Here is a 15,004-nt window from a genome sequence, read left to right as displayed (position 1 = left end):
ATTGATTTTAACCCGATAACGACCATGGACGAGTATAGACGTCCAGGTTGGCGGGCGTTCCCGCACCTGGACGTCTATACTCGTCCATTATTCTCGTGGGTGCTGCCCAGTGCACCCACGAGATCGCGGCAGGGACTCGGCTGTATCACACAACCGGGACCCTGCTGCACTGCCGGGACCGAAGTAAACTTCGGTCCCGGCAGTTTTAACCCTTACAGACGCGGTCGGAAGTGACCGCGGGCTGTAAGTGTTATGACAGAGGGAGGGAGCTCCCTCTGTCTCCTCTGCAGCACCCCGCATCGCGATAGCGGGGTGCTGCATGTAATACGTGGCTGGCCGGGGCCTGCTGCACTGCCGGGAGTGAAGTTCACTTCACTCCCGGCAGTTTAACCCTTACAGTGCGTGGTCACTTCTGACCGCGGCTGTAAGGGTTAAACTGCCGGGAGTGAAGTGAACTTCACTCCCGGCAGTGCAGCAGGCCCCGGCCAGCCACGTATTACACGCACTGTGTGTGGCCGCACTGCCGCACTGCCGGGAGTGAAGTTCACTTCACTCCTGACAGTTTAACCCCTACAGCCGCGGTCAGAAGTGACCGCGCGCTGTAAGGAGTTCTGACAGAGGGAGGGGGCTCCCTCTGTCTCTCCTGCAGCACCCCGGAGCATCGCGGGGTGCTGCTGCATACCTGGGCAGCCGGGGGTCCTACAAAGACCCCCAGGTCTGCCCTGGGTATTGCCTGCTAGTGAAATATGCTGCCTGCTAGTGAAAACTGGCAGGCAGCATATAACAGCAATGCTTTGGAATACTAAGTATTCCAAAGCATTAAAAAGTGTAAAAATAAATAAATAAAAGTGTAAAAATAAATAAAAATGTAATAAAAGTGTAATTTTTTTTTTTAATTAAAAATACATTTATTAAATGAATCTAATTTAAAAAATGCATAATGTGTAGGATCGCATTGGCGGACATCCGCAGCATGTAATATGCTGCGGATGTCCGCCACGTGATCCTACACATTATGCAGCAGTCACGGTAATGAGCTCGCTGCTGCGGCTGGGTAGCTTTGTGTGTCCACTCATAGCGGCGGATTTCCCGCCGGCAGTCATGAGCGGACACACTGAGCTACCCAGCCGCAGCAGTGATGGATATATTCGCCATGAGCGGGTGCTTATTCCCACAACTTGGCGGATATATCCATCAGGAGCCTTAACTGTCACAGACAGACGCGTTATACTGCTAGCCGACCAAGGACCAATCAGAGAGGTCCCTGGTCCAGCCAATAACTTGTAGGGGTGCGGTATATAAATGGGGTCACTTGTGGGGGTGGGGGTACTGTTCTGCCCTGAAAGCCAAATGGCGCTCCTCTCCTTCTGAGTCCTACCACGCGGCCAAGGAACCATATATGGCCTAAGCGGGGGTATTTCCGAACATGGGACAAGCAACTAAATAAAATATAGGGTGCATTCCTTTCAATATCAGAAGTGATGTACAAAAAATATGTCCCCCAAATGATGCATTTGTGAAAAATTGCTAATTTCGAATTTTTAACACTGACTTTGTAATAATTCCTGCCAAAAAACTATGGTGTTAAAATACTCACTGTACCCCCTAGGGAATACCTTGAGGGGTCTAGTTTTTAAAATGGGGTCATTTGGGGGGGGGGGGTGTTCCTATGTTCTACTACCTTTTAATTTCTGCAAACCTTGCATAGTACATAAAAAAAGATGTACTTTTCAAATTTTCAAAATTTTCAAAATTTCAAGTTAAATTCTTAGGCTTCTAACTAATTTAAAATGTTAATTAAAAACTAAAAAATGACGTCAAAATAAAGTAGACATCTGAAAGTATAAGTTTCATAAACTATTTGGTCAGTATGTATAAATATGTGCAACCAATTAGTGTTAAAATAGCAAAAAAATCGTAATTTTTTGTAAATATTTCATGATTTTTTGCATTGTAAAAAAAAACTACAAATGATATTGGCTTACTTTTACTACGTACATGAAGGACAACTTGTGACAAAAAAAACAATGTCAGAATTATTGTGATTGGCAAAACGTTACCAGACTTATTCTCTAATAAAGACAGACATCCCCGATTTGAAAAAACAGGCCTGGTCTTTCAGGGGCGTACAGGTTTATTTGCATTGGTCCTTAAGGGGTTAAGTGACCCTAGAGATTAGTCCAGTGCATTGGATATTCTTCATTATTAAGGTACTAATGTTTAGTTGCATCCAGCAACTCACAGGTGGTGTCTTATCTGTGTTATTTAGTTTCCTTTTCTTCTCTTTCCGGCACAGACTACAATGACCATGACAACTTCTTCCAGCTCTTGCCCCTTATGCCCCTTTCACCCCAAACCCCCAAGTATTGGTGATTATTTTGTGCCCCACACAATACTCGTGTAATTTATCTGTGCCCTTTTAAACAAATGCTGCATCCTTCGAGCCCCCATAATGTAATAGTGTGCCTTTTGTGTCCCCCATATTATAAAATTGCCCTCTCTGTGCCCGCCACTAGGTAATTTTGTGCACCTTGTATACCCCAGAAGTTAGTAGTGCCTGTAGGCATTACTTTAGTGCTGTAAGGGGGCTATTGGTCACCATAGCTTAGGGGCCCATTTTTAACTGCAATCTCTGTGACCCCCTATTGCTGACTGGGACTGTGCAGAGTCACCCTGCAAAAGAAACATATGGAATATGTTTTTTAAACATTGAGACCTATGGCCATCATATGCCACTGTATGCCTTTATGGTGGCATAAATTAGAGCCTTTTATCATAGGTATACAATCCATGGTAAAAGGCTCTGATTTATGCTCTTTTAATGGAAAATAGGTTATGGCTCTTAGAAGACAAGGAGAAAAAAGAAACAAAACTGCTAAAATAAAAATTGGCTGCATCCTGAAGGCCAAAACCTGCTATGTCCTGAAAGGCTTAGACAATCCTTTCCAGCTATAAATGGGGAAGCAATGGCGTTAGAGCTCCACATGAGAAAACTGGAGCTCCAACCACTAAAAATATTTCATTTAAAAACATTTTTAAAAATATATATTTTTATGTATAGGACTTATCCACATTTTCAGACAGACCATGGCAGGTTAGACATAATACACAACAAAAAAAACCTACAAATTTCAGTTCTCAGGGAAAAAAAAAAAAAATAACCAGTGTCCTGTTTGATTTCTTAGGCCGACAATCCATTAATTTTATGTATCTCTCATTAACTGTAGAAATAACTGTGTGGAATTGAGTATACTTCAGCTTCATACAAGCCATTGATCTTATAAACTATGCTCAAATGGTCTTGATAACAAGGAAAACATACATTTGTCCCCATTATGAGATTTCATTAATATACAGTAAATTCCTGCTGGGTAAAATTGCTGCTTATTGATAGCAACATATATCAGCTCAGTGTGAACAGTCCTTTAGTCAGCATTAAAAATTAACCTTAAAAGGCCCACTGTGGATTTTTTAGAGGGCTTCTGGCACTTGTGTCTGGATGATTTAGGGCATTTCAAGGTCGTCCTTCTATTCCACTGTGCACAATGAGTAGAAGAATTCAGAAAAACTCTGCATGTAGAAGAGACTATTATACCAACCTACTGCTATGTGAACTGAATGCAGCTGGCTGAGGAGCCTGATTTCACAGCTGCCATTCAGATTTCCTATAGATCTATCCCATATAAGGAGTAGATTAAAATATAGCAATCAAGAGGGAAACATCGGAGAATCTCGAGTCTGTGACCTTGTGAAGGTCAAACTGTTTTGCTGCATGGCTAAACAGATTTAAAAAAAATCCAATCAAAAAGACATTTGGATTGAGAGCTATCCTGAAAGAGGATCTGTCAAGGAAATTTATCTATAATGAAATAAAGAACCACTGAAAAAAAGGAAACTTTTTTTTTTTTTTTATTACCCATATCCCTTTGCTCTATAAAAATGTGATGAGCAGAAGCTTCCTCCTTTACAGACTTTGTGGGGCAAATTTACCAAGACTATTTTGTTACTTTTCCCATGTGTCCTATTATGGCCTAGAAGCATCAACATGGGGTTCTTATGCTTGGGACCTCCTTTATGAACCAGAATGTAGGGCTATTCTTTACGTAGATGTTATATAATAATATTCTGTTTAATGTAATCGTATGCCTGGTGAAGAATAGATTCTTGATACTAGAGAAAAATATACAACAATATAGTGACATCAAAGCTGCATAAAGACAATATGCTGGAGAATAACCAAACAGTAACAATAACAATACCAAACCACCACCACTATATGTCAACAAGACACTATCGTAGGAGAGCATGAATAGTATATCCCCTTTCCTAAATTGAGGACATAACAGTACATACAATAAATTATATGGAGAAGATTAAGGGGCATCAGCAAAACCTGAACCATGACCATTCCTTAAAGAGAATTTGACACCACGTTCACCCACACTAAACCCAATATACTGGTTTATAATGCAGGTGAATAGCTTTTTAAATCCATTCAGTATATGCAGTGTTGTCACTGTAAACTATGGTAAAATTGCTATCCAGTGCGCTTTGGAGATGGACAGCCAGCTCACTCAGCTCCCCTGCCCCCTTCATTAATATGCTAATGAATGCTGCTGGTGAGCGCACAGAAAGCAGAGCCCTCCTCCGCCACCTTCATTAGCATATCACTTAAGGAGGCGGGGGAGCTGAGTGAGTTGGCTCCCTGCCTCCAATTTGCACTGGATAGCAATGCAGCAGGAAGTTTACAGTGACAAAACTTTGCATATACTCAATGGATTTAAGTAAGTGATCCCTCTTTGAAAAATTGTTCACCCACACTATGCCCAGTATATTGGGTGTTTAGTGCAGTTGAACATGGTGTCAGATTCTCTTTAAGTAAGCACTTCTTGGCCAGAGTAAATACAGAATGTGCATCGTATCTTGCAGTGCCAGTAAAGGAAAAAATATGTATTTCAGAAGGAGGGAAACCAAGGGATATTTCCACATACAGTGGAATATATCAGCCTTTGGGGTACTATACTTTGGGAAGAACTCTTGCCTATAACGGTTACCATGCGAAGGTAGGAGAGTAAAATCATAATAGGCTTAGTAAATAAGTTTCAGTTGCATTTATCTCCACCGCTCATAACGTACATATACTCAATCCAGCCTACTAGAATGTGTTCCCGCACTTCAGGATCCTCTAACACCTGAGACCACGGGCAACCCACCTGCATAGGAGAAGCAGGGACAAACCACTTCTTAAATTTACTATAGAAACTTGTAATTGATCTATATGACTTACAGGTAAGTATTGAGTCAAATTCATAAGGAATACTTTTTTGGAGAGATCCTTTAGTTTAAAGAGACAATAGGAGTGTATCCAACAATACTGTAAGAAATGGGAGGCGGGAATACTAAATTTTGGTTTCCAAGTCAAGCAGAGAATACCATGTATTCTCAGCAACATTCATGAGATCACCTAAAGCCTGAATACCCTTTGATCACCAGAGATGAAAGAACTTATTTGTATGACCCACTATAAAGTGAGGAACATGCCATGGAGACAAATACTTGGAACAAGTATGAGCAAAATCATGTTCTATGTGGCCATCATGTCTCAAAATAATAAGGAACATTTTAGTGGTTTTTGGGTACAAGAACCACACAAACAGTATCTCCGCTATTCCAATGGCTAGGCAGTAGAAGGAGACTTCACAACCAAGTTATGGATTAACGGAGGCTTTACTGAGTTAAGACAGGTGTTATTATCTTCACAGCTAGACCAGAATCCCAGAGAGGTGGCCAGGAACACAGAAAAACCTTGCAGCTTGCTGGGAACAATTATACTTGTAATAGACTTTAGATGTTTGATTTTAGGCTTGGTTAGACTGTAGGCAGTGACAGCAGACATAGACTTGACTTACTGGAATGACTGTAGATTTGATAGATTTGAGGCCTTCCAGGTGCTGGACACTAGCACTGAGATCTTTGATCTTGACTGTTCCTCAGCAGGGAGCATACAAAGAGTGAATTGTAATGGCTGCCCCCTTATATAGAGGGGGGCTGAGCAAAAGCCCATAGGTCAAGCTGCGGGTCATTTGTTAACCTGGTGCCCTCTGGGTAACATGTGATAACATAAACATAACATGTGACATTTCACAGGTCCTTTATGATAACTATACATTGATACACTGACTACAATTCTATTATAAGAAATGACAGTATAGTAACAGCAGGGAAGACACTGCAGGAGAGCTCCAGGTCACTGAGGGACTCAACCTGACAGGGCCTAAGTGTAGTGCAGGACCATGTCCTGTACTGGAATATCACATAAGCATTCTGACATCCTGATGCCGGAGGAGTAAGGGAATGGTTTGAAGGGGATATGAGGACTTTGCAAAGCTAGACATCTTGATGAGATGACAGCGGCCCAGCAAGGAGAGGGGTAAAGTATGCCATCTATGTAACTCAACCTTCATTTTATGAGATAATGGAGGGTAGGTGAGGTCATAGAGAGAGTGGGGATGTCTTTTAACCTTAATAACTTGATAAGTGATGGAGAATGGTGCTGAGGGAATATCCAAAACGTCTCAGGTGAACACTTACAAAGGGGAACTCTCCTAAGTAACAGTGGTTTAGAAATGTAATGTGTTCACCTTATTCTCTGAATATTCCCCAAAATACTGCAATATGGAGAGCATTGTAGAGCATTGTAGAGCATTGTTGGCAAACAGGAATACCCGTAGTAGACAAAAAACTAGCTATTGGTTCTAGGGCCACGTAAAAGAGCAATGAGGAAAGCAGGCATCCCTGATTCGTCCCCTTCTGCAGCGAAGAAACATAAGACAGAAAACCTGAGAGGTAAATTCTGGCCTTAGAAGATCTATACATATTTCTCAATAGAATTTGAAAAGCCCACTGAAATCCCATAGGGTCCTGCAGTGAATCCAATAAAGGGTCCATCACCAAACCTGACCAAGCTGACACTGTCAAATGCCTCTTCATCATTTAATGTTAACAAGTAGGGGTAGCCTGCCCAATTGGGCTGGGGCCGGGCAGAATCCAAGATGGCAAACATGACAGTGACCCCCTTATAAATCCAACATGGGCAGGGGATGTCAGCACGAGTAGTATAAGGGATAATCTGTCTGCAATAATCTTGGAGAGAATTTTAGAATCCACATTAATAAGTGAGATGGGCCCAGTGAGTCCTTTCATAAAAGACAGATATAGGATGTGTTAGAAGTCTCAGATGAGAGATGCCAGGAGAGATGGGTGCATTTAGAGCGTCAAGCTGTAAACTGGGATAGAATCAATTTATTAGGCTATAGGTGGAAATAAAAATGACCTAAGTAATCAACAATGAGACATGGTTACAGGGTTAAAAGCTAAAAAAAAAAAAGGATAAAAAATTGTTGGACGTTTTTTGATGGTGCCTTCCCTATAATAATAAGTGCAACTCAAAAGTTTCGAATCCAGACTGATCCGGGTTCGAAACCTTTGAGTTGCACTTTTACCAATAAATTGCCATTTTGATAAAATAACTTTGGCAAGTTTTATTATAGGGAAGGCGCCATAAAAAACATCCAAAATTTTTTAATCCTTTTTTTTTGCTTTTATCTGAACATACCATACCTGGAGGTCACGGTCAAGGGTGCTGAGGCAGCCAACCATCTGGATCTACCAGCTCCGAGCGAGTCTACATGCATATCAAGGTGCTGTGCTCTCAGCACAACACCATGTGGTAAGGTGCAATATCTGGCACAGGATACCCGAACATAATACAATATTCCACTAGGAGCGCGCCTCTTCTTTTTCTTTATTTCCCTTGGTTACCAGGTTTAAAGGGGAGAAAAGGGAGAGCGCTTCTTGGTGTGATAAAAGAGAGATAATCAGTATAAAAGTGAAATAAGACAGCAGCTCACCAGATGTGGTTGTGTAACGTCATCCACAACAATGGTAAGCGCATCAAGAGGTAGTGTATCCGGCCCTCCGGCAAGGCAAGGTATTAAATTGGTCTGGCTTCAAGGAGAACGTCAGCTCCACGTGGCTCAGGATACAAAAGGAATGGAGATTAGATAAAATCAAGGTAATTTATTTCCCAAGATGCAACGCGTTTCGCTGCTGTAAAGCAGCTTCATCAGGCATCTTAGGGCAGTGATCACATGATTCTTTCATGGAATGCTGCACCTTATCGGCTTCTGCCGCACCAACAGCACTTTAGGGGGGAAGGGGGGGGGGAGTCTGCACCGGCAGCAGATAATTAAAAAAAAATCACAAAAATGTTGTGACTTTTTGACGATCTGTGCCATGCTCACCAAGTGGGTGGATGTGGTGCATGGGGGGTGGCCTCATTCTGCGATAAGCATATCCTGGCAGCACGTTTCAATGTGACTGTAAGATGCGGCCCCACCGCCAAACCACACTGAACACACAGGGCTGCCGCCTGGGAGCACTGTGTGTATGCTCATCGCAGAATACGCAGCGTATTTACCCACACCCACACCCTCAATTTCCCACAATTTTCTGCCTGTTTACAATATAGACAACATTTATGCTAGCCCATACTGGCAGGGGTTTACTTAAAGGGGTTATCCAGGAATAGAAAAAAGAGAGCTAATTTCTTTCAAAAACAGCTCCACGTCTGTCCCCAAATTGTGTGTGGTATTACAACTTGGCTCCATTCACTTCAATGGAACTGAGCTGCAGAACCACACCCAACCTGGAGACAGACAGGGAGTGGTTTGTGAAAAAAATTAGCTCTGTTTTTCTATTACTGAATAAGCACTTTAAGTCTGGTGTGTGAAATGCCAGTCTTTGTAAAGTGCCCCTTCTGTCTTCCAGTGCCTTACCATTATCAAGATGTTTCTTTGTACAGAAGTATTCTCATTCACCGACAGCATTTACATTTAGAGGCCTAGTGTCGAACTGGGGTCCATTGGGTCCACCTGAGCAGTTGATTCTAAGCCCCCACCTTCAAACACCAAGTCTCGGATTTAGTTGTGAATGATTAAAACACCAGTGTTTCCTAAAGCGTCATTTTCCTTCTATGCTGCTTAGATATAAATCAGTAAAATGCAAAGAATTGCTAAATGAGAGCTTATGGCGATGAGCTGTATGTATATAACAGTTGTAATTCTTCTTTAGGAAGTGTCTGATTACTTGTCATGAAATATATGAGCAGTGTCGAAGAAACATAGCAGAAATAAATCGGGCACTCGGTGGAGATGAGACACTGTTGCCTAACTCATAATTTATCATGTACTGCGCAAATATTACCAAACAATGGGCAAATAGTCCCTATAATGCAATACTAAACTGAAATACACAGAAATAATTCAGCCATGCATTGTAGAAATAAATAATGATACAATCTAGTGTACATGTAAGTATTCTGGCTGCATCATGTACACATAAATACTACCACTGTGTACACAAATACCGCATAGTACGTATACACAAACAGAATACACAAAAAGAAGGTTGCAGCAGTAAATCGCAAAAGTAAAATTAAAGGGATACTCCGTTGCTAAACATCATATACCCTATCCAGCCGCTGGAACACCTGCGATCTCCGTGCTGACACCCGGTGTTCTGAACATTATGTTCAGCACACTAGGTTCGGGAGGCCTTGGTCGTTATGTCACACCACACTCCCTCCATTCATGTCTATGGGAGGGCGCGTGATGATCGCCATTTAATGTGCCCCATGTGCACCATGTGCCCCATATTCACATGTCCACGACGCTCTGGCCTGTCAGTTCGCCGCTTCTCTGCTGCAGCATCACTACGTCGCCGCTGCCCTGCGCCGTCACTCTCCGTTGCCGTCATCACGTCGCCATCATCTACTAGGGGAGGCATGAGAGGTGGTGTGATGACGGAGACAGTGGCAACGTAGTGATCTGGCAAACTGACGTGCTGGAGTGGTGAACTGACGGGCCAGAGCAGCGGGGACATGTAAGTATAATTGTGCATCCATGTACGACAAACCCTCAACATACGATGGTTTCAACATACGATGGTGCTCCTGGAACCAATTACCATCGAATGTTGAGGGACCACTGTATGGGGATAAGTTGCTGATCGCAGGGGGGTCCGACCGCAGGGGCCCCCTGCAATCACCGGTACGAGAGCCCGGCGCCCTCAGTGAGGAGTGTGTGTCTTCTACCAGTAGACAGCACACGCTCCATTGATTTTTATGGGAGTATCAATGATTTCTTAAAGCTGTACTCAGGTCTTTTCGGCGCACCCATAGGAATGAATGGAGCTAGTGCCGGATGCATCACATGCTCTTCACTGAGCGCCGGATCCCAACCAACCTCCCCTCCCCCCGGGATCAGTTACTTATTCCCTACCCTGTGGATAGGGGATAAGTTATTTTTCACCGGAGATCTCCAGAAAGTTCTACAAATGTATCTAACCAATCAGCAGATTTTTGCACATATAACGCTCGACAACACATTATATATGCTAAAATAACTATCCTTACCATCCCCGGGGACGTTTGCGCCCCCAGGGATGGTGAAGTTATTAAGTTATAAAGTCCCCCCGGGCCGCCCGGCAATTAGTCCCCTGGGAGTGGACTTACCAACTTCATTCACTGCAGCCGTGGCCTCACCCTGACAGCTTAAATGACGGCTCAGGTCCTTTAAGCCATCAGTGATGCGAGCCATCAATCAAGGTGAGGGGGCGGGACCATGGCCGCAGCGAATAGAGCTTGTGAGTATAAGTCCCTGCCCAGGGGACTACTTGCCAAGCGGCCCGAGGGCAACTTTATAACTTAATAACTTCACCATCCCTGGGGTCACAAACGTCCCCCGGGGATGGTGAAGATAGTGATTTTAGCATATATAACGCATTGTCAAGCATTTTTTGTGCTAAAATGCTGATTGGTTCCCTTTAAACAGTTCCTGCTGTGACCAGTTCAAAAACAGTTAAGGACTTCAAAACAGGCTTAGATACATTCTTATCAAGGGGGAACTCCAGAATACTGGCAGAATGACACTAGCAGTGTATTTCTATGTCTTGTAAGCTTTGAAGTGAATTCTCCATGGATCAGAAATGTTTTCAACCACATGCTACAAATGCTTGATCACATTGACATCTGGTGGCCATTGACAATTTGGTGGCCAGCTCAACACCAATATAAGCATATGCTCTGGTTGTAATGACACACTTATTGCATTATTTTTACAAATTTCTCTGACAGAAAACTGGGTGCATAACTTCTCCTGGTCACATTTTTTATGTGAAAAAGCGTATAATACTGCAAATAGTAGGTTACGTAACTGTGACCAATTCTGTACACAATATTAACATGATAGGACTATAGGTGGAGGCAATGTTTAAGGCGGTTAACCATGGTATAAAGAAGCCGACAGAGAGAAAGTCCAGCTCACTCCCAAACCCGTAGCGCCTGGACTGGCATGGGCAGCACCTTGAATGCAGTAGTACAAAGAAAAGGAATGTCCAGCACAGGTACAGGAACGGATTCTTTATTGTGAAACTTCAGCACATGGATGACATAGACGTGTCTATGTCATCCATGTGCTGAAGTTTCACAATAAAGAATCCGTACCTGTGCTGGCCATTCCTTTTCTTTGTACCACTTAACCATGGTATAGTATTTTTTTTTTCTTTTTAAAGAGCACCAAGTTTACTCCCCTTTTTGATCCTGCCCCAATTCCCCATGAATGCTACCGGCAGCACCCCAATATTCCACAGCTGATCACTGCACTCAGTGGTCACATGTCATACTCCAGGCATCATGGCTCCTATCACTGAGCACTGATGCTTGGAGTACAGTATGTGATTACTGACCAAATAATGGTGAAAACTCCAAAAAATACTCCATGTGAACCCAGCTTAGGGCAACTGCCGTAAACAGCAGCAATAGAAAAGGACCTTTTGATCAGGCACCCAGAATCCCTAGAAATTTCACAATAAGCTATCACACTGATATAAGCAGCCATCATGCCAACCTGAGGAAGGGGCGTTTAGCCTGAAAATGCATCATTGATGTACAGAATAAAACACATCTACTTCTATACCTCTATGCGTCTTGTGTTATTTCTCTAGACTTCAAGCGCTTGATAAAAAAGGTTATTTTTCATTGCGGCTATTTACTGCGACCAAAGGACAACCAGTGGCTGCTCCTGGCATCTACTCACTTGAGCGGAACTATTCTCCAACTTCATACCCTCATTAGGGTGATAAGTGTCCTTCCCATATGCTCAAGATGTGGGGCTAATTTAAAGAGCCTGCGTACCCACCATAAGGGGGATCCCCTATAATCTGTTTTTTCTCCTATAGGAGAAAGTCACTCAGAGTAGCAAATAAAGATTCTACACAGATATGTATATGCCCCGGTTTGTTGTAGAGCCTGGCTTCCACATGTACATAATGTATAAATATACATATTATATTTTGTGACTAAACCTAGTTTCTTTTCCTGTTTTGAACAGATTTTTCTCAACAACTCATTTGCTCTGGACTCGTCTTGGATACACCCAGCTGAGGAGTTGATATTATTTCAGGGACTTGAGAAGCCGACTCGCAGGACAAATCAAGTAACCATGGCTATATCAAGACCATCCACTGCCTCCAGGCCATTGCACACAGTCATATTAACTCCACAGAGAGTAACAGGTTTGTGACAGCTGACAAATGATTTGTTTGTTTGTTAGGAAGCCATCTATGTATTCAATACAATTTGGTGACAAGTTTGAAAGGTTCTTAGCAATAACTGGGGCTAATCTGAAGAAATGATGCGGTAAATATCAGCCCTCCAGCTTTCTCCTATGTCAAGTAGTTTTGAAAATTTTTAAGTTATTTTTTAGTTATGGACATGGCAGACATTTATACTTGTTTTACAATTTTCTTTATCTGGGAAGTTTTGTAATATTATTGGCTGACTCTTTAGATTATAACATAATCCTTTTCCAAAGTGAATCAGTTATCATAATGATAGGTTTTCTAAACACAACACAAGACATCTGTCTATATGGATAAAGTAATGCACACTTTCTGTTCCATTCCATTGCCTAATTTCTAGCCTATTGGGCTTATTTTTGAATTCAATTACCAAAGGGCTGAATTCACATGTAGTATTTTGGTCAGTATTTGTTCAGAATTTTGTGACAAAACCAGGAATGGGTCCAAAATGCAGAAAAAGGTGCAAATCTTTCCTTTATACATTTTCTCTGTGTTGGGGGTGGTGGTGGTGGTGGTGGGGGAGTCCTACATGTGTCTTGTTGATCCATGCATCTCTAGGGGACTAATGAATATAAACTAAAAGCTGTATAATATTGACACATGCGTGACCACTGCTACATTTAATCTCCTCTCTGTGATTTTGTACTAAGGAAGAATGGGAGAGGGGTTCTAGTAGGGCTGGGGCTCCTAATCTAGTGATCTGGGGGCTTTTCAGAGGTGGAGCCCACAGCAATCCTGCAGCAAATGTATTTTTTTTATGGCATGACCACTTTAAATTTGGCTGCCAACCAACTAGAGTAGCTCTGTTTTGGTAAAAAAAAAAAATCTTTATCTCAATTAACCCTTGGGGCGTAGCTATAGAGGGTGTAGCGGTAGCAGTCACACAACAGCCCTGGTGCCTGAAGGGGCCCAAAGGCACCTATGCCACACACCAATATTATAAATGGTACATGGTAGAAATTACATTGTGGCCCAGATACTACAAGTTGCCCTTTCAGGAGCAAGTTATTATACCGATCCTACTAAACTTGTGAACATTAGTCAGTCTACGTTTGAACAAAACAACGAAAAACAAAGCGCAAAGGGCAAGCAGTTTTTTATGTTCTGTTTTGTCATTCCTAACATAAAGGAAATCTTCTTACCATCTAACATTAGTGTTTCGGCAGAAGTGAACTTAATAAAGTCATAGTTATTTTCTCCTGTGTTGTACTAATCATATTTCTTTTTGCCCGCCACCATTTTTGTTATTTATTGAGTATTGGATACAAAACAGATTTTGTAATACTGCACAAGAAGCCGGATTCGATTTGTGTCACCAAACCTTATTGATTGCATCTTGTGTCTATTAGCTTCCTTCCATGGTTTCACACAGACAATTCTCTTGTTTTATGTAGCTGGTGTAACCCTGATTCTCCAAGCAGAGGTGGTTTAAATAACACTGAAGAACAATAAATAGTTTTAATTTGTTTTCTATTGCTCGATGTGCTGTGTCAATGTATTTGTTATTTCCTCTGTCTGCAATTTATTTTGATTTATTCCTACATAAAACTATATGTTATATAATAGCAATAAGGCTGGCGCTCTGCTCTTTGGTGTGGCATGCTGTATAGCTTGCTCTCTATGAATTCTAATACTATTTGATGGCCCAGACAGGAGCGAGAGGCGTTGATCAGCTCAAGGTCATCTACAGTCTTGTTTGCTCCTAAGTAAAACTGTGATGCATTTTATCTATTATGCAGTGAAGTATGGCGAGTGTACAATAAGGATAATAAAAGGCAGACAAAAGGATAATAAAAGAAAGAAGTTAGAATTTATATTTTGACATATTCTTTCCTAAGTAGAAATATTTCACAGGTCTATCTGGTACTGATAGCTACAGTATGAACCATAATAGAAGTGATCATCCAACTTCAAGATTTGCATTAAAAGGGTACTCCGGTGGAAAACATTTTTTTTGTTCCATATCAACCGGCTTCACAAAGTTAAACCAATTTGTAAATTACTTCTATTAAAAAAATCTTAATTCTTCCAGTACTTATCAGCTGCTGTATACTACAGTGGAAGTTTAGTTGCTCTTTTCTGTCTGACCACAGTGCTCTCTGCTGACACCTCTGTCCATGTCAGACACTGTCCAAATTAGGAGCAAATCCCCATAGCAAACCCCTCCTGCTCTAAACAGTTCCTTACATGGACAGAGGTGTCAGCAGAGAGCACTGTGGTCAGACTGAAAAGAACAATTCAACTTCCTCTGTAGTATACAGCAGCTGATATGTACTGGGAAATGGAGATTTTTAAGAGAAGTAAT

At 42.0% G+C, this 15,004-nt stretch overlaps 1 protein-coding gene across 1 annotated transcript in view; it reads left to right on the top strand.

The window, feature by feature from the left end:
- TCERG1L (transcription elongation regulator 1 like) overlaps positions 1-15,004 on the top strand; it is a 340,750-nt gene that overhangs the window by 51,386 nt on the left and 274,360 nt on the right. Inside the window, exon 3 of the mRNA XM_056529021.1 lies at positions 12,450-12,633. Coding sequence (XP_056384996.1) covers positions 12,450-12,633 — 184 coding nt within the window. The remainder of the gene's footprint in view (positions 1-12,449; positions 12,634-15,004) is intronic.

This window comes from Hyla sarda, chromosome 7, assembly GCF_029499605.1.
Source record: "Hyla sarda isolate aHylSar1 chromosome 7, aHylSar1.hap1, whole genome shotgun sequence".
In the NCBI taxonomy this organism is placed as follows: Eukaryota; Metazoa; Chordata; class Amphibia; order Anura; family Hylidae; genus Hyla; species Hyla sarda.
The sequence above is the reverse complement of the archived record's forward strand: the minus strand, read 5'-3'. Positions and strand labels throughout refer to the sequence as shown.